General features: G+C 46.6%; 1 protein-coding gene across 1 annotated transcript; it reads right to left on the bottom strand.

The window, feature by feature from the left end:
* Positions 1 to 544: 544 nt before the first annotated feature.
* On the bottom strand, positions 545 to 15,551 carry LOC123067580 (protein TIC 22-like, chloroplastic). Its single transcript, XM_044490321.1, has 8 exons — positions 15,453 to 15,551; positions 13,291 to 13,821; positions 12,034 to 12,108; positions 10,619 to 10,678; positions 1,623 to 1,682; positions 1,468 to 1,548; positions 1,356 to 1,391; positions 545 to 934 (listed from the first exon to the last, which is right to left on the bottom strand). Exons 1-8 carry the CDS (start codon positions 15,549 to 15,551, stop codon positions 842 to 844), a joined length of 1,035 nt encoding a protein of 344 aa, XP_044346256.1. The 3' UTR covers positions 545 to 841.
* Positions 15,552 to 18,900: the final 3,349 nt, after the last annotated feature.

Below are 18,900 nucleotides of genomic sequence, written 5' to 3'. Positions count from 1 at the left end.
ATTATACTGACAGAGGGAGTAGATTGTTGTATATAACATATATGGTTTTTAATTCGAGAATGGAATGGATCTTTCATTCTATCATCTACCAACGTTTCAAATGAGGAAACCTAAATGCATGTTATTTGTTCAGATAGGAGAAGTTTGTATATCATAATTATTGTTCATTATACTCCGGACATGAATTTTTGGGACATGGTGGAACGCGAGGATGTTATCCTGACCAACGATTGCTGCTAAGCGATTCGTACTTAATATAGCGACAAATTGACATGCATATTGTCGCAGTATCCAATTTGTCGCTATATTAAGTACGAATCGCTTAGCAGCAATCGTTGGTCAGGATAACATCCTCGCGTGCCACCATGTCCCAAAAATTCGCGTCCCTCCGATCCATATTAATTATCAATTGTTGTTGATTTAATACAACATGGATCGGAGGGAGTATTAAATTGACTGCACAAAGGAGTCTTGTGCAACTGGCCTAGCTAGATCCATTCACATCATTCACGGTGAACACCTGGGAAACATTGCCTCTGCAAAGTTGCTGACGCCAAACTCGTGAGCGACGCACAGTACACGCATAATTTCGATATTATGCATAGAAGAAACAAGGTATGACAATCGATTTACTTTCTGGTCTACTTTCGATGAGGTTTGTTCACCTTCCAGTCTACTTTGCGGAACGTATTGCTAACGCAGGGAATGACAACCTTGAAAATGAGTCACACATCAGGTCATGGTGTCAAGGGCATGAACATATATACTATCAATCTACCATATCCATGTTTAACTATTTTCGAGACAATACCAGCTGACCACCCTCAATGTACAGAAATATCTACTTGTTGAGGCGTGATGGCTCTGAGCCAATAGCTATGTCGAAACCTGGAGGAACAAAAACGGCATCATCCCATTTCGAGGAGGAGCTATCCTGCAAGCATATACCATTGATTTTGGTAAGGTTATAATATGACATCTAAGGGAACTAGGGAACCGAATGAATCAAGGTTTCATAAGTGGAGCATTAAACAGCTTCCATATGTAAGATTCTGGAGGAAAAAGGGCCCAGAAATGATATGAGATAAGGAAATATTCCAATGATGTCACAAAACTAGTCTAGCAATGTGATCACATATAATTACGAAAATTTCATGTTAATTTCGTGCCTAAACTATGGCCAATTGCATTCATGCACCACAATAGGTGATTGCAGTGCATATGATATGTTGTTTTCTAGTCTAAGACTACACTCCAAACCTCTCTAACTACAGTATTTGTCATGCCCCTTCCATCTAAACAAAGATATGGTTAACTCAACAATATGCTGAAACAATGTTACGGTATTTGTGTACCTTCATTGATGTGATGATATCCTCCAAAGAAGAAACCTGGAGAAGAGAATGAGTCAACAAATGTGAAGTCAAAATTCGTCATTCATAACAAACAAACAAATAAATGTGGCACCTGTGTGTCACCAATCCTAACAGCAGGGATAGGACTTTGCTGGTCACTAGATGCTCGGTGCAGTGACTTGTCTAAGTCCTCCTAGACAAGTATAAAAAAATAAAGTAAGAAAATGTGATAATCAGGTGTGCGAAGGGGAATATGATAATCCTGACCTTTCTGAAGAAAACTGGACGATATCTCTTGTTATCATTCCTCAGAACAAGGCTCCTTGACTGAAAAGCAGGTCAGCAAGTAGGTCAATTGTCTTAAAGATGAAATTCTTACGAGAAAGGAGTTAATATGAAGCAAGACAGTATTGAGCATTAACTAGCTTCTTTACCGAGTGATGCGACAAAATGTAGTAGTTGATCGCTCAGTTTAAATAGGACGACATAATCAAAGATGGTGGTGACATGGTGGCACATAAATGTGCTGATGATGGTGGGGGGCGGTGGAGTATGATGGCGCAAGGGGCACAAAGGGGGTGTGCATAATGGCATAGGCAGTTTCTTACACAAAGCTCAAGGCAGTTCTTTACACGAGGGTGGAGAAGGTGGCAAAAGCCATGGACACTGTTGACATATGATGCCTGAAGAAATCAGTTTGCAGGAATCCATATAGGGTAAGAAGACCACCTGATCCTCCCTGCCCCTGTGGAGCGGCTGCCGACCAGGCACCGTTGAGCCACTTGGATCCAGGAAACACCTCGATCAGGCCTCGGGACACCCTTACCCAACCATGTTCATCACAATACAATCTTAACCCCTAACAAAATGTAAACATAGCTTAGGTACTACATAATTTGAAAATAGTGGCCGAACACTCATTTTTCTTGGGATATGTATCCAGGAATAATTGTCCATTGACGAATCAAGAGTATATGTATTGGCTTCTTGCTACTTATGCACCTTCAAGGCCTCAACCCTACCATTAGTTAGTTCAAAACTTAAAAACCGTCCTATATTAGGGGTACGTTTCCGTTTGTTTGTCCAGGATAAGGTTTGACTTGATACGTTATCCAAATTAAACTTAAGCATTACTTTCTTCTACAAAATAGTTAATATCCACAAAATTATAATCATATACATGCAGTATGCACAAAGTATGAATCTAATGGTAACAGGTTTAAGTCACTAATGACTAAAAATCAAACATCCAGTGACAACCACTAGTGCACGGAGATAGAGTAATGGCTCGACCCTCGACCCTGCGGGCGACCACCAGCCCAAATCGACGGCGGCCACTCCGGTGCCGCCGACCACCCTCCCCCTGCGCCAGGTGCTCCCCTCCCCTCCCCCCGGCGCCGCTCCAACCCTGCTGTGGCGCTTCCCTCCATCCCCATCGGTGAATCGGGTCTTGGATGCGGCCACGGATCTGGATCCAGAGTGGGAGACCCCCCTCCTCCGCCACCAAGGCGGCCAGCCAAGGTCTCTGGCGAGGTGGACCTCGTGCTGGAGACCCCTCCCGGCATGCTGGGTGGTGCGGCCTACACCGACACCGACATGCGCGCGCCCGCCATCAATGCTGCGTGTGAGGAGGCCAGCCGCATTAACTTGGCTACGCGTGCGGGAGGATTGCTTGCCTGCTTCAACGCGGAGCGGGAGTTGGCTGACGACATGGTTGTGCAGGTGCATCCATCGCCTGATGCGCACGAGGGCTGGAGGTCGACGCGACGGCGCCGTGGGAGCTCGTCAAGTCCCATCGCCCGTGCCGCCCGACTTTGCCAGACCTCGCCTTCAAGCCGCTTCCCCCCTGCCAGACTGGATTCGCGGCCTCTGATTCCACTGCCTTAAGCCGAGGCACAAGGCCAAGATCTGCCACAACAGAGTGACTTGTAGGCGATGCTTTCTCTCTGGCCACTGCGCGAGGAAATGCAGTTACAAGCCGGCGCCCCATCTCCCTGGCGCTCTCCCTACGATGCAGCCAAGCCAGCCATGACCGGTCGTGCGGCCCACTGCTGCTCCTCTGCTTCCGACAGGCGCTAGTTGCCACTCCACCTCGACAAGCGCCTCCCCGCGCTATGGCTTGGAGTGGCGACCACTCTGCGAGGCCAGTGGAGGTCTTCATTGTTGTGCATTAACGTCGGCAATGCTGCAGGAGCCAGCCGTCCTCGGCTCCAACGCGGTGGGTCATGTGGTTCGACCGCGAGTTGCACGCTGGCAAGAAGGACATCTCGGCCATTCTCTGCAAGGTCAACAAAGCACTGCGAATCAATGTCACCGTCACCAACCACTAACCCGAAGCTTTTTGGGTGCATTTTGTCCATCAACACCACTGTGCCAAGATGGCATCGCAACAGGAGCTTTAGCTTCGGGTCTGCCGCCTCGAGGCGCATAGGCAAAATGTCGACCTCAACCAGTCAACCAAAACGTCAAGCTTTGGGACGAGGTTGCCTCTCCATGCATGGGACGAGCACACCATGGTGAAGGCCATCCAAGCTCAAGACCGAGGCCAAAGTGCTCGGCCTTTGGGCATGGATGACATGCCCCAGCAGGATCCCCAGGGTGAATTGGATCACCCTTCCGGCGAGGAATGGTCGCCGCGGGCTGGAGCATTGGGTGCTTCTCCACTTAGCAATCCATGAAGACCCATCAAGCGGGAGCATCGTTTCCACCCCATACAACTGACGATGTCATATTGCCGATGGGGAGACCCAAACCGCATGACTGCCGCGAGCGCATCTCGCAGACCGTGAAGCACTACCGCCATGACCAGGCCACCGCCGCGATGACCGCGAGAACCGGGGTCGCGTGCAGTCGAGTACAAGTGGAGTCGCAAACCGTGCAGCACTACCGCCGCGGTGACCGCGACAATCAGGGTCGTGTCTAGTCAAGTACAAGTGGAGGCGGATGGGAGGATCACATCCGTCGCAGCCTCTGCAGGGCGCCCTGCGAGGGAAGGCAGGAGCGCAGGGCGTGACCAGCGCAAGACCGTGACGGGGGACGTCGTCGCAATGAACAGGGAGTGGAGCAGTGATACGTCTCCAACGTATCTATAATTTTTTTATTTCATCCTATTATATTACCAATCTTGTACGCTTTATATGTAATTTTATATCATTTTTGTGGACTAACCTATTAACCTAGTGCCTAATGCCAATTTTTAATTTTTTTGCCTATTTTTTTGTTTCGCAGAAAACCATACCAAACAAAGTCAATTTTATGGTATTTTTTTCTGGACAAGAAGAGACCCTAGAAGCTTCGGGGAGAAACAAGAGGACACACAAGGCCACCACAAGCTGAAGGGGTGCGCCCCCCAAGGGCGCCATCAGCACTTGTGGGACCCACAGGCCTCCGTTTGACCTAATTTCAGCGCTATAGATTCCCTAAAATCAAAAAAAACAGAGCAAGGCCCGAAACAATTTTATCGCCGCCGCAACTTCTGCGATCCCATCTTAAGACCTTTTTGGTACTCTGTCGGAGGGGGAAACCATTGGGGAGGCAATCTTCATCGACCTTGCTGCCTCCATGAGATGTGAGAGTAGTTCCCACAGGACCTAGAGATCGATAGCATAGCTAGATTTTGATCTTCAGTACAATGATCTCTTCGGAGGTCTATTCGATGTAATTCTCACGGTGTGTTTGTTGGGATCCGATGAATTGTGGGTTTATGATCAGATTATTCACTGAAAGTAACTGAGTCTTTTCTGAGATTTATTGTGTGTGATTTTATAGCCTTGTATTTCTCTCCGATCTATCTGTCTTCTTTGACCAAGTAGATTGATTTATCTTCAGTGGGAGAGGTGCTTGGGTGGTAGGTTCAATCTTGCGGTGTCCTTACTCTGTGACAGGAGGAGTCGCAAGGCACGTATTGTATTGTTGTTACTAAGGGTAAACCAACGGGATTCGAACACATTATTTGATCTTACTTTGTCTACATTATGTCAGCATGCTCAAAGCATTACTCTATTTGTTATGAACTTAATACCATACGATGCATGCTGGATAGCGGTCAAGGGGTGGAGTAATAGTAGTAATGTAGATGGATTTCGGTCTACTTGTCTCGATGCCTATATATTGATCATGCCATGAAGAATCATCATAACTATGCGTTATTCTATCAATTGCCCAACAGTTTTGTGTTTACCCACCGTTGCTATGCTTATGAGAGATGCCTCTAGTGAACCTATGGCCCCTAGGTCTATTCACTTTATATTTACTAAAACCCTAAGAATACTTGCTACAATTTATTTACTTCTATTCCCTATTTTATTTTATCTATCTACCACTATCAGATTTAATCCTTGCAATTGCTCGAGTACAAGGGGATTGACAACCCTCTTGCCTTCGTTGGGTGCAAGCATTTGCTTTGTGTGTATGCAGGTACCTCTTATCTTGTTTGTGTGGCGTCTTCTACTGGTTCGATAAACCTTGGTTCTTAACTGAGAAAGATACTTTTTGCTACTACACTACATCACCCTTCCTCTTCAGGGAAAACTCAACGCCTATCACAAGTAGCAAGCAGCAACTGCGGCAGGCTCCAGCTCGAGCAATGGGGTGGGCACTTGTCTGGCGGAGCACACACGGGTCTCGCAGCCCGTCCAGGCAACGCTCCCCTGCAGCTGCAATACAGCGGGAGCAGGACGCCCTTACCCCGCCAGTCTCACCGCCACTATCGCTGACCTCTGTCCTCCAAGCTTACCAGGTTGTTGCGGCCTCTAATCGATCTATCACCATTGCGCCCATCAAGCTTCGAGGCGTCGCCCACACCGCCCTTCTCTGCACAACCATTCTACGACGCACGCCATCCGCAACATGCATCAGCGAGAGGCTGCCTGACGTGTCGGTCGTTCCTACGGGGCACCGGTGGCATCTCTCTTCGGCGCAGCAAGGTGAAGTTCTAGTTTGCCGCACTTGGGCACTGTGAAAGATGACTAGGATGTTACTGGGGCAGTGCTGGAGGCTCTCGAGGAGCGGTTCAAGGATCAGCTCCCTAAAAATGTGGTTGACGCAATGAGACCCCTATTCAAGCTTGATGATGCCCTGTTTAACAACATTGAAGAGGCATTGGTCAACCGTGCTGGGGCTGATGGACTTGACCATGTCGACGGTGGGCTCCGGTGGATGCCTGAGACCCTGGATCCCTCTAATCCATGTAGTGGTCTGCATTTATCAATTTATCAAAAACTTCCAAGGGCTTTATGTGCTCCTGTGCACTGTTGGGGTCTTTTAGACTAAGGTTTAGTTCATGTGTTTGCATTCATAGTTGGGCGGGTTTGGGCGGGTTTGGGTCATGTTCGTGTAATGGCGCCATGTGTGTTTGTATCATGCACTGTCCAAGGGTGAAGATGTTTCCTTATGATGGAACAACCTACAAATGTGCTTAGTTGGTATGTGAGGGGTCTCAACTGCCCAGACCGTCGCACCACCATCCACGAGACCATGCCCGCTTCAACCTGTCAAATCGCGTTTGCAAGAAACAAAGCTTGAGAATGTTGACATGTTCACGACGCTTTTCCTTGGAGGTAATAGGCTGCGGAATTTTGCTCAAAGGCCATCGATCGGTACCCGCGGAAGTATACCAATGCTCTGCGATGACGATGATATTGGTGTTACTGACGTTGTGGCGACTGCCTACTGTCTTTCGGTTTCGATCCATGTCAAGCATTCTGATGTCTGCTTCCACCTCACCACCGTGTACGGGCCAACTACATCCTCCCTCAAAGACGGCTTCTTCGCCGAGTTGCTTCGCCAAAAGCCCCCAAGCGGGACTCTATGGCTGGCTCTGGGTGATTTCAACCAAATCTACCGTGCTAGGGACAAAAAATTGCAGAATGTCAATACAAGGCAAATAAACCGGTTTCGGGCAACTCTGCAAAGCTGTGACCTTAAGGAAATCCACCTTCAGAACAGGCGCTTCACTTGGTCAAATGAGCGATCAAACCCAACTTTGTGCAAACTTGACTCTTTTTTTTTTGCAATGCGGAGTGGGACATCTAGTTCAGCACGCATATTCTTCATGCCCTATCCTCGTCGCTATCCGACCACTGCCCCCTCTTACTTGCCGATGATAAAGGACCTCAGAGACCCCACACATTCAAGTTCAAGATTTTTGGGCCTCCCTCCCGGGCTTCCAGGATGTCATCTCGACGGCTTGGAATGAGCAGACTGTGCACGCCGATCCCTTCCATGTGTTGCACCACAAGCTGAATACAACCAGCAACCGCCTCTTTACTTGGAGTAAGGGATTGTTTTCCAGGGCAAAGCTCCACCACGCGACACTCCTTGTTATCCTGCGCTTGGACATTGCCCAAGAGTCCAAGCAACTCTTTGTTATGGAGGATGACATACGGCCCAAGCTCAAGAGAAGGATCATTGGGTTGGCGGTGTTGGAGCGTGCCCGCAAAAAGCTATGTGCTAGGCTATGCAACCTTAAGGAGGGGGACACGAATACCAAAAAAGTTCATCAGCGGGTTAACTCGAGGAGAAAGAATCACATTCACAGGCTCAAGCTGGGTTGGGTGACGGATCATGAGCAAAAAGAGCAACTTGTCCAGGAGCACTTCTCCAATGTGATGGGCAAGGGGACACCGAGATCCATAGACTTTAATTGGGAGGAGCCCAATTTGGAGCCGCATGACTTATATTGCCTTGGGGATCCCATAATTGAGGATGGGGTGTGTGATGCCATTAACCAAATGCCTGGAGACAAGTCTCCCGGACAGGATGGCTTTACGGCCTATTTTTTAAACGATGTTGGAGCACCATCAAAATGGACATCATGAGGATGGTCTCCTCCTTTGCCAACCTTCGCACGACAAACCTTCACTGCTAAACAGTGCAAATGTCGTGCTCCTTCTGAAAAAAGATAGGGCTGAGGAGATCTCTCATTACCGCCCTATTAGCCTCATCCATGCCATCGGTAAGATAACTGCGAAGATCCTAGTCATCCGTCTCGCTCCCCAGATGCACAAACTTGTATCGAATGCCCTAAGTGCCTTCATCAAGATGAGAAGTATTCATGATAACTTCATGTATGTTCGCAATCTTGCGCGACGCCTCCACACAAGGAAAACGCCGTCCCTTCTCTTCAAGCTTGATATTCGAAAGGCGTTTGACTCGGTCAAGTGGGACATCCTTGACCTTCTCCAGCGGCGTGGCTTCCCGCCTAACTGGATTGCCGCCCTCCTCAGCAAATCGTCCTCGCGCATTCTATTGAATGGAGTGGCCGGCAAGCCCATCCCTCACGGTCGGGGGCTCCGTCGAGGAGACCCGCTTTCCCCCTTGTTGTTTTGTCATAGCCATTGACCCACTTCACAAGATTCTCAAATTGGCAACGGGTAAAGGCTTGTTCCACAAGATTCATGGCCGAGGCATGGTTTTGGGGACCTCCGTCTATGCGGACGATGCTGTGGTATTCATGGCACTCATTAGAAAAGAGATTGACAACCTCGCCATCATCTTGCATTTATTCGACGATGTCACTGACATATCCACAAAGTTCCAGAAAAGCTCAGTGGTTCTTGTTCGTTGCGGGCACATCAACTTGGCAAGCATCCTCCACGCCCTACCCGAGGCTCGGGCTTCTTTCCCTTTGAAATACTTGGGGCTGCCTCTTTTGGTGTGGCAGCTGAGAAAGGTGATTTTCAATACCTGGAAGACAAGGCGGCTTCCAAGTTGACCACTTGGGATGGGCAAAACATCACTGCTATTGGTCGTTGTGCCCTGGTGAAGTCGGTGCTCTCTTCGCAACTCATCTTCTCCATCACACCGCTCATCTTGCCCCCGTCCATGTTGCACAACATCAACAAAACTGAGAGAGCCTTTCTTTGGGAGGGTACGGACAAAACACTGGTGTTAAGTGCAAGGTGAATTGGAATGCGGTATACCAACCTAAGGACCTTGGTGGCCTTCGTGTGCTAAACACAGAGAAGTTTGCTCAGGCTCTCCGACTGCGGTGGTTGTGGTTTGTATGGAAAGACCCAACAAAGCTTTGGGTGGGCATGGGAAACCCTTGCGACGAGTTGGACTCCACCTTGTTCTATGCCTCATCGGCCATCTTTGTTGGTAATGGTGCAAGGATGCCTTTCTGGGATGCGCCATGGGTGCATGACCGCAAGCCAAAGGACATTGCGCCTCTCATCTACAAGGCATCCAAAAGAAAAAACTGGAAGGTCCGTGAAGCTCTTAACAACGATGCTTGGGTCTCCAAGATTAGCATCTCGTCATCCTTTTCGTTGAATCACTTACGTGAGTTTGTGACCCTTTGGACAACTACCTGTGGATTCCATCTTGACGATAATGCCGAGGATGAGATTGTCTGGAAACACACCGCTAGCGGGCAACATACGGCCGAGTCGGCTTATAAAGCATAATTCCATGGTACTATTCAATTCCCAATGGGATACACTATGTGGAAGGCTTGGGCACCGCCCAAGGTAAAGTTCTTCGCTTGGTTGGCTATTCAAAACAAGGTATCGACGGCGGATAGATTGGAGAAGCGTGGATGGCCTAACTGTGGCCTCTGCCCTCTTTGAAAGTGGGAGCAAGAGTCTGTGGACCACCTCTTCTACAAATGTCGCTTCTCCATCCGGGCTATGGGGATTGCTAAAAGACTGGTTCCAACTTGTACACATCGATACTTCCTTGTGGCACCTATCCGGCTCCATCAAAGATTGGTGGGTGGGCCTCTCTGACAATTCAATCCGCAATAGGAAAGCGATGGCCTCGCTCACCATGTTCGTCGCCTAGACCATTTGGAGCGAGAGGAATGCACGTGTGTTCCGTCAAGAAGAGTGCTCCGCCGACGGTGCTTCTCACCAATATCAAGGAGGCCAAGCTCTGGATCACCTCAGGTGGTACAAAATTGGGTCAAATGATGCCACGAGAGTAGTGTCTAGCTGTTGTTTCGAGGTGTTGTGGCACTATCCGTATTGCAACGCAGACTAAACTCTATTCCTCTTCTTATTTAATGAATGAGGCAAATCTTTTGTCTCTTTAAAAAAAACTAATGACTAAACCCAAATATTGTTGGTTGCTGTTTGGTAAAAAGAAATACTGAGATTAAATCTCAACATGCATGTGTGCACCTAAGAAGACACAAGAATCAATAAACACAGTACTTTGATTTTGTTCATCCTTGGACTGTGGCTCCTTACTTTGATACTACTCAACAAATTCTACCATGTACATGAATTCAAAACTATGAAAATAGATGAGGATATTCAAACCTGGAAAACAGGAACTCCTGGAAACCCCTCATTCAAAAATTCCCCTCCATCTTGCATCAACTGCAAGATAAAAATGCTAAACTGTTAATTTATTGCATGAGTGGTTAACTATCATCACAATAGAAACGCTCCAAAATACGAGGGTGAATCAAAATATATCAGCCCAAATCATTACAAAAGAAGACGTGCACCAGTGCATGTAGTCTCAATTAGAGATAGAAAAATAGAACAACAAAGTGGTTCAATTCCTTTAAAAAGGAGATGTGAAATGAACACACCTTGACTTCACAATGGCTCCCCAGTTCTCACTAACTGATGAAATGTTATTATTTCCTATAAGGCCTCTATCTTTTATGCTACTCCCTCCGTAAAAAAATATAAGAGCATTTAGATCACTACTTTAGTGATCTAAACATTCTTATATTTCTTTACAAAGGGAGTACTTATTGTCACATAAGTCTGGTAGCACTTGCACAAAACAAGGAGAGAAACAATGGAGGCGTAAAGCAGCAGAGATGGAATGAACGACAGAACATGCTTTGTCAGTCACATGGTCTCACAATGTTGTCTAGAAATCTATGAAATCCATTGTCATTTTGTTAGTTGAGAAACTAGCTATCAACCACCCAGTAAAGCACATGGAAATTAATCAAGGCCGCGGATAAGCTGCTGGATCAAGAAATCAGTACCAAACATTGAACATGTAAACATGCCGTTTTCACCCAGATATTTAACTTAGCCATGCTGGAGATGCTATGGATTTGATCTGTCGGATAATAACTAAAGCAGGTAAACTATTTGAAGTCCTACAAAAAATTGGTCTTGCGGTACAGGTACTCAGCTGAATATAAGGACCAAGCCCCTTCCCCATTAGAACATTGCAAAACAACTAAAGTGACAGGTTTACCAGGTATCCCAGGGAGTTATGCGGATATGTGCTCTCGAATCTTATAGAAAACCGATTAAGAGGGGCCAATGTGAAGTGTTAAGATGGGTTTATATGGCATCTTGGCGCACTTAAATTCTCAAAGAAATTGTTAAACTGGAGCACTGAAGCATATATTGTGCTACAGTGAAACTGTTGCAAACAGTGAATAATTGAATGCAATGAAAAATGGAAGCACAGATGGTTGTTTTTCTTTCCAATGAGTATATACGTAAATAAAAAGTTAAAACAAGAAAACTGATGACAACTTACAAGGCCAAGTATTTATGTATAATCACAACAAGATCAGGTGACCAAAATAATACCGATTGCGATTTTCTAAAACTCCACTAAGAATATCATCATGGGTCAACCAACATTTCGCATTATTACATAAGGGAAATATATAATATGATCCGGTAACATCAATAAGAATATCAAATTTGCTAATAAATCACATGCACTACCATCTATTTCGAACAAATGTTACCTTAATTGCATCAGCCACCTGAGAAGGATCAGGAAGAAATCTAAATGCCACACCATCAGACTTCAGTTGGATAACCTGAAAACGAAATCATATATCATATGTAAATAAGATGCTCCAAAAATAGGTACACATGGAAGACAACGCAGAATCAGGAGTACATAATTTCCAAAAGATAAATGAATACTAATGACACCTGAACGGGCTTTCTAGTAAACAAGTAGCATCTTCTAAACTACTCCCTCCGTTCGGAATTACTTGTCGCGGAAATGGATGTATCTAGACGTATTTTAGTTCTAGATACATCCATTTCCGAGACAAGTAATTCCGAACGGAGGGAGTAGAAACATTTATAAATCTTGCAAATCCAGGATTTCATATGAAATGTGACCTCATTTAAATACAAGTAATCAACTTGAATCGGGGCCTTAACTACTACTACTCCGTCCCCTTATGTAAGACGTTTTCAAAAGCTAACTGTTAGAGTACGTAATGGCCTAATGGGCCTAGGCTGGTGGTATAGCCCGTTAGTCTTAGGGTTAATTAGAGATAAGGGTCGCTTGCTTGGGAGTCAAGTAAACCTCTCTATATAAGGAGAGGAGATGTATCAATCTAATCAAGCAAGAAGCAATCATATTTGCTCGGCTTCCTTAGGGAGCCGGGAGACCTAACCCTAGCCGCTGCTCTCTCTCTCTCGTGCGCACGTGCGCAAGCAACGGACCGCCGGCGACCACGCCTTCCTCCACGCCATCCCTCATTCTACCCCTACAACCTGAGACCACGCCCTGGTAGGGATCCGGTTCATACCACTAACATAGCTTGCAAAAACGTCTTACATTATGGGATGAAGGGAGTAATTAAAAACCTTCCAGAAAAACTAATTCTTGAGTGCAGAACCCTTTCATGAGTGCCACCCACAACAAGGCCCTCAAGATATACATGACTGGTGATTTCCAAGAAATATATTCCCACTTAAGGCTTGGAGAATGACATTAAACGATCAGGCAGCTTTAAGTGAACAAATGAAAGTGATGCCCTGACTAAATGACAGATGAATCCCCATTTTAGATATATCAAATTCGCACCCTGCCATGACTTCGATGAGACACAGATTACTGTTCCAAATTTAATTGGCATGCTAGTCGCTGGACATACAGGATGGTTACAGCGCCAAGGCTACTTAGAGAACACACCATTAGAGCATCGCATTCGAGGATTCCGTCGAGCAAAACCTATGGAAACCAAATGCAAGCACCTGACCTTGTTGAGCGCAACAGGTACCACGGTGGAACCAGCGCGCATATCATCGTCCATTTGTGCGAGGAGCATATCCGCGTCCTCCCTCCGGAAGCAGAGCATCCCGAGCGCCGGTGGATGCCTCGCGCTTCCGCCCACACCGCCGGCCACATCCCCTCCCCCGCCCCTGTGGGTTTTCGACACGAGCATAAATTCCTGGGCGGAATTAGCGAGGGCGTACACGGGCACCCCGGCGAGCCGGTCCTCGATCTCGGCGACTGGCAGCGCCGCCGACGAAGATGGGGAGGGGATGCGAGCCCATGGCGGCGCAATGGCCCGTGGGAGGGGGAGGGAGGAGAGGAAGGAGGTGAGGTGGGACTGGATGGGGAGGAAGGGGTTTGGATTGTTGGGCTTGCTCGGGTTAGGGTTTGGGGTCGAGGTGGAGGCGGCTTTGTTGAGCCATGGGAAATCGAAAGGCGTGGCGGTGGCCGGTGGGGAGATGGAGAGGAACGAAGAGGACGAGTCGACGAGCACAAGGGTTTTGGAGAGAATTCTCTAGTCGTCCCACCGTCAAGATGCAGGTGGCAAGGTGAAATGTCTTCACATGTTTTTTTTTTCTTTTAAACTTCCAATCTATACTAGTCAATGTATACGTGCAATGCACGTTAATTTGAAAGTATATTAAGTGCATGTAGATATTATTTACGTGTTATTATTTGATTAGCATTATATTTGGCACGAAATTAACTGCACGCTAAACGTGTTGAGCGCTCGACATTGAAGCAGTCTAGGTCGTTGGATTTACATGATTTGATGGCCGAGATTAATTGGATCTGCCCCTTTGGGTTTTTTATATTGGTATAGATTAAACTTCCAATCTATACTAGTCAATGTATATGTGCAATGCACGTTAATTTGAAAGTATATTAAGTGCATGCAGATATTATTTACGTGTTATTATGTGATTAGCACTATATTTGACATGAAATTAACTGCACGCTAAACGTGTTGAGCACTGACATATAGATATAGATTTATTACTCACATTTGGCACAAAAATTAGCACAAGACTAGTCACAAATTAGAGTCATGAACCATGGTTACAGAAAGTTTTTTCCACGATATCCTTTAACAGACGTGGTTGGTTGATTCACAATTAGAACGGTTAGCTTGCAAGGACCGTTTAAGACAGAATATCGGGAGATGATTGCTACCACTTCTTAGATTTTAGGATTATTTGAAAAACTTTAGGCGTCTAAGCTTTTGAAAAGGGGGAAGTAGTTATGATCTATCATGTCATGGCACTACAAAGAATATTAGAAGTAACAAAAAATATAACTAGGCTTGTGAACCACCTAGCGACGACTATAAGCACTAGAGCGAGTTGAAGGCCGCACCGTCATCAAACCAGTCGGAAAGCCGTCGTGCTAAGGCCCCCCCTACCCCGAGATCAGTGCAACAGAACATCAACCGTCGTGAATGAATAGGAGCGTAAACCGGAAGGATCAAACCTATAAACACACGAACAAAGAAGAATGAAAACAAAATCCAAACAGATCTACCAAAGACTCGCACCTATTCAAATCCCGCGAGATCAAACGGGGACACGCCGCCACACGTACTCTGACGATGGTAGACGCACCACTAGAACAAGGATTGAATGTGGGAGACATTATTCTCACTAGGAACATCGTCGCCGTCACATAACCCCACGCTAAACCAAACAAGAATAAGGGGCTCCCTCCCATCGATGAGGGATCGGGTTCCTCCGGACCACCAATGTCCAAAGGCCACTAAATATGGGGCGGACCAGCCGCAACACGAACAGGAATAGGGAAAACCTAATCGCCTAGTAGTCACCTCGTAGGAAAGTTCCTATGAGTTGTTTTCGCATTTAGTATTTTGATGCCTCCCGATGAAGGGATATTATTTAAGGATCTGTTAGACCAAAAAAATTGAGCTTAGCCTCTAAAAACTCTACATGGGCTCATTGTGGCAGGGATGCTATAAGAGCATCTACAACTGGCACCCCCATAGCCGCCCCAAGGGCCCGGATGCAAAAACGCCGCCCAACCGGGCGCCCCATAGCCGGCCCAAACGCCCAGACTGACTGGCACTCCTCATATGCGGCCCATATCTTGGGTCGATATGGGAAGGCAAAGGCACGTCCGCCACGTAGGACTGACCGCTAGGGTCCTCGCCAATTCGGTCATATCCACCTCCCCTCTCATTGCCCAAACAACACTCTTGTCTACCCTGTTCGCCCCCCTCCGCATTGCCGCCATCGGACTTCCACCGGTATTGGTGCTCCACCACCATCCCCAACGCAGGGCTTTGCCACCGGATGGCCCAACGCACGCTGACGCCGACCAGGACGCCACCGAAAAAGGTTGCCACCACCGGATGGCATCCCTGTATGTCAAACTCATATTTTTGCCTCACGCTCTACGTGTTCAATTAAATGTTCGAGCCAGTTTTGTATTCTTTTGGTCATTACTTGTAGTACACCAATCTATTCGGAGTAGAATGAAGGCTATGAAAAAGATGATCTTGACAAATTCATATTCAACGAGTTCATCGCGCCATCGGATTCGGATGATGAGGACGCCAAAATGATGATGATGATGAGCATCCAAGAGGAGTTCGAGAAGGCAGAGGAGCATGCCCTAAACTTCAAGGTTCCATCAAGGGTTGGACAGTGATTCTGCGTGATAGGATTATTGGTGCACTACTGAAGGAAATATGCCCTACACGCAATAATAAAGTTATTATTTATTTCCTTATTTTATGATAAATGTTTATTATTCATGCTAGAATTGTATTAACCGGAAACTTAGTACATGTCTGAATACATGGACAAAACATAGTGTCCCTAGTATGCCTCTACTTGACTAGCTCATCAATCAAAGATGGTTATGTTTCCTAACCATAGACATGTGTTGTCATTTGATAAACGGGATCACATCATTAGGACAATGATGTGATGGACATGACCCATCCGTTAGCTTAGCATTATGACCGTTACAGTTTCATTGCTACTGCTTTCTTCATGACTTATACATGTTCCTCAGACTATGAGATTATGCAAATCCCGAATACTGGAGGAACACCTTGTGTGCTATCAAACGTCACAACATAAATGGGTGATTATAAACATGCTCTACAGGTGTCTCCGAAGGTGTTTGTTTGGTTGGCATAGATCGAGATTAGGATTTGTCACTCCGTGTTTTGGAGAGGTATCTCTGGGCCCTCTCGGTAATACTCATCACTATAAGCCTTGCAAGCAATGTGACTAATGAGTTAGCTGCGGGATGAAGTATTACGGAGCGAGTAAAGAGACTTGCCAGTAACGAGACTGAACTAGGTATGATGATACCGACAATCGAATCTCGGGCAAGTAACATACCGATGACAAAGGGAACAACGTATGTTGTTATGCGGTTTGACCGATAAAGATCTTCGTAGAATATGTAGGAGCCAATATGAGCATCCAGGTTCCGCTATTGGTTATTGACCGGAGATGTGTCTCGGTCATGTCTACATTGTTCACGAACCCGTAGGGTCCGCACGCTTAACGTTCGATGATGATCATGTGTTTTTGATGACCGAAGTTTGTTCGGAGTCCCGGATGAGATCACAGACCTGACGAGGAGTCTTGAAATGGTCGAGACATAAAGATTGATATGTTGGACCATGTTATTCAAACAAGTGTTCCGGGAAGTTTTGGGTAAAACCGGAGTGTCAAAGGGGTTACCGGAACCCCCCGGGGGAACTAATGGGCCACCATGGGCCTTAGTGGAGAGAGAGGAGGCCAGCCAGGGCAGGCCGCGCCCCCCTGGAGTCCAAATAGGACAAGGGAAGGGGGGCGGCGCCCCCTTTCCTACTCCCTCTCCCTCTCCTTCCTTCCCCATCTCTTCCTTGTGATGGAATCCTACTAGGACTAGTAGTCCTAGTAGGTCCCTCTCTTTGGGCGCGCCTCTAGGGGCCTCCCCCTTGCTCCTTTATATACGGGGGCAGGGGGGCACCCTAGGACACACAAGTTTCTCTTAACCATGTGCGGTGCCCCCTCCACAGTTACACACCTCGATCATACCATCGTAGCGCTTAGGCGAAGCCCTGCGCTGGTAGCATCATCATCACCGTTGCCACGCCGTCGTGCTGATGGAACTCACCCTCGTCCTCAACTGGATCAAGATCACGAGGGACGTCATCGAGCTAAACATGTGCTGAACACGGAGGTGACGTGCGTTCGGTACTTGATCGGTTGGATCACGAAGAAGTTCGACGACATCAACCGTGTTATTGAAATGCTTCCGCTTTCGGTCTACGAGGGTACGTGGACACACTCTCCCCTATTGTTGCTATGCATCACCTAGATAGATCTTGCATGATCGTAGGAAATTTTTTGAAATTACCGCGTTCCCCAACAGTGGCATCCGAGCCAGGTCTATGCGTAGATGTTATATGCACGAGTAGAACACAAAGAGTCGTGGGCGATAATAGTCATACTGCTTACCACCAACGTCTTACTTTGATTCGGCGGTATTGTTGGATGAAGCGGCTCGGACCGATATTACATGACTGCGTTCATGAGACTGGTTCTACCGACGTGCTTTTGCACATAGGTGGCTGGCAGGTGTCTGTTTCTCCAACTTTAGTTGAATCAAGTTTGACTACGGCGGTCCTTGTTGAAGGTTAAGACAGAACACTTGACGAAAAATCGGTGTGGTTTTGATGCATAGGTAAGAACGGTTCTTGCTAGAAGCCCGTAGCAGCCACGTAAAATTTGCAACAACAAAGTAGAGGACGTCTAACTTGTTTTTGCAGGGCTTGCTGTGATGTGATATGGTCAAGGCATGATGTGATATAAATTGTTGTATGAGATGATCATGTCTTGTAACGAAGTTATCAGCAACTGGCAGGAGACATATGGTTGTCCCTTTATTGTATGCAATGCAATCACCATGTAATTGTTTTACTTTATCACTAAGCAGTAGGATAGTCGTAGAAGCAATAGTTGGCGAGATGACAACGATGCTACGATGGAGATGAAGGTGTCGTGTTGGTGACAATGGAGATCATGACGATGCTTCGGTGATGGAGATCATGAGCACAAGATGATTATGGCCATATCATGTCACATTTTTTGATTGCATGTGATGTTTATCTTTTATGCATCTTATTTTGCTTAGTACGACGGTAGCATTATAAGATGATCCCTTACTAAATTTTAAGGTATAAGTGTTCTCCCTGAGCATGCACCGTTGCTACAGTTCGCCGTGCCGAGACACCACGTGATGATCGGGTGTGATAAGCTCTATTTCACATATAACGGGTGCAAGCCAGTTTTGCACACACAGAATACTCAGGTTAAACTCGACGAGCCTAGCATATGCAGATATGGCCTCAGAACACTGAGACCGAAAGGTCGAATGTGAATCATATAGTAGATATGATCAACATAGTGATGTTCACCATTGAAAGCTACTCCATCTCACGTGATGATCGGACATGGTTTAGTTGATTTGGATCACGTGATCATTTAGATGACTAGAGGGATGTCTATCTAAGTGGGAGTTCTTAAGTAATATGATTAATTGAACTTTAATTTATCATGAACTTAGTCCTGATAGT

The sequence above is a fragment of the Triticum aestivum genome, chromosome 3B, assembly GCF_018294505.1.
Source record: "Triticum aestivum cultivar Chinese Spring chromosome 3B, IWGSC CS RefSeq v2.1, whole genome shotgun sequence".
NCBI classification, from domain to species: Eukaryota; Viridiplantae; Streptophyta; class Magnoliopsida; order Poales; family Poaceae; genus Triticum; species Triticum aestivum.
The sequence above is the reverse complement of the archived record's forward strand: the minus strand, read 5'-3'. Positions and strand labels throughout refer to the sequence as shown.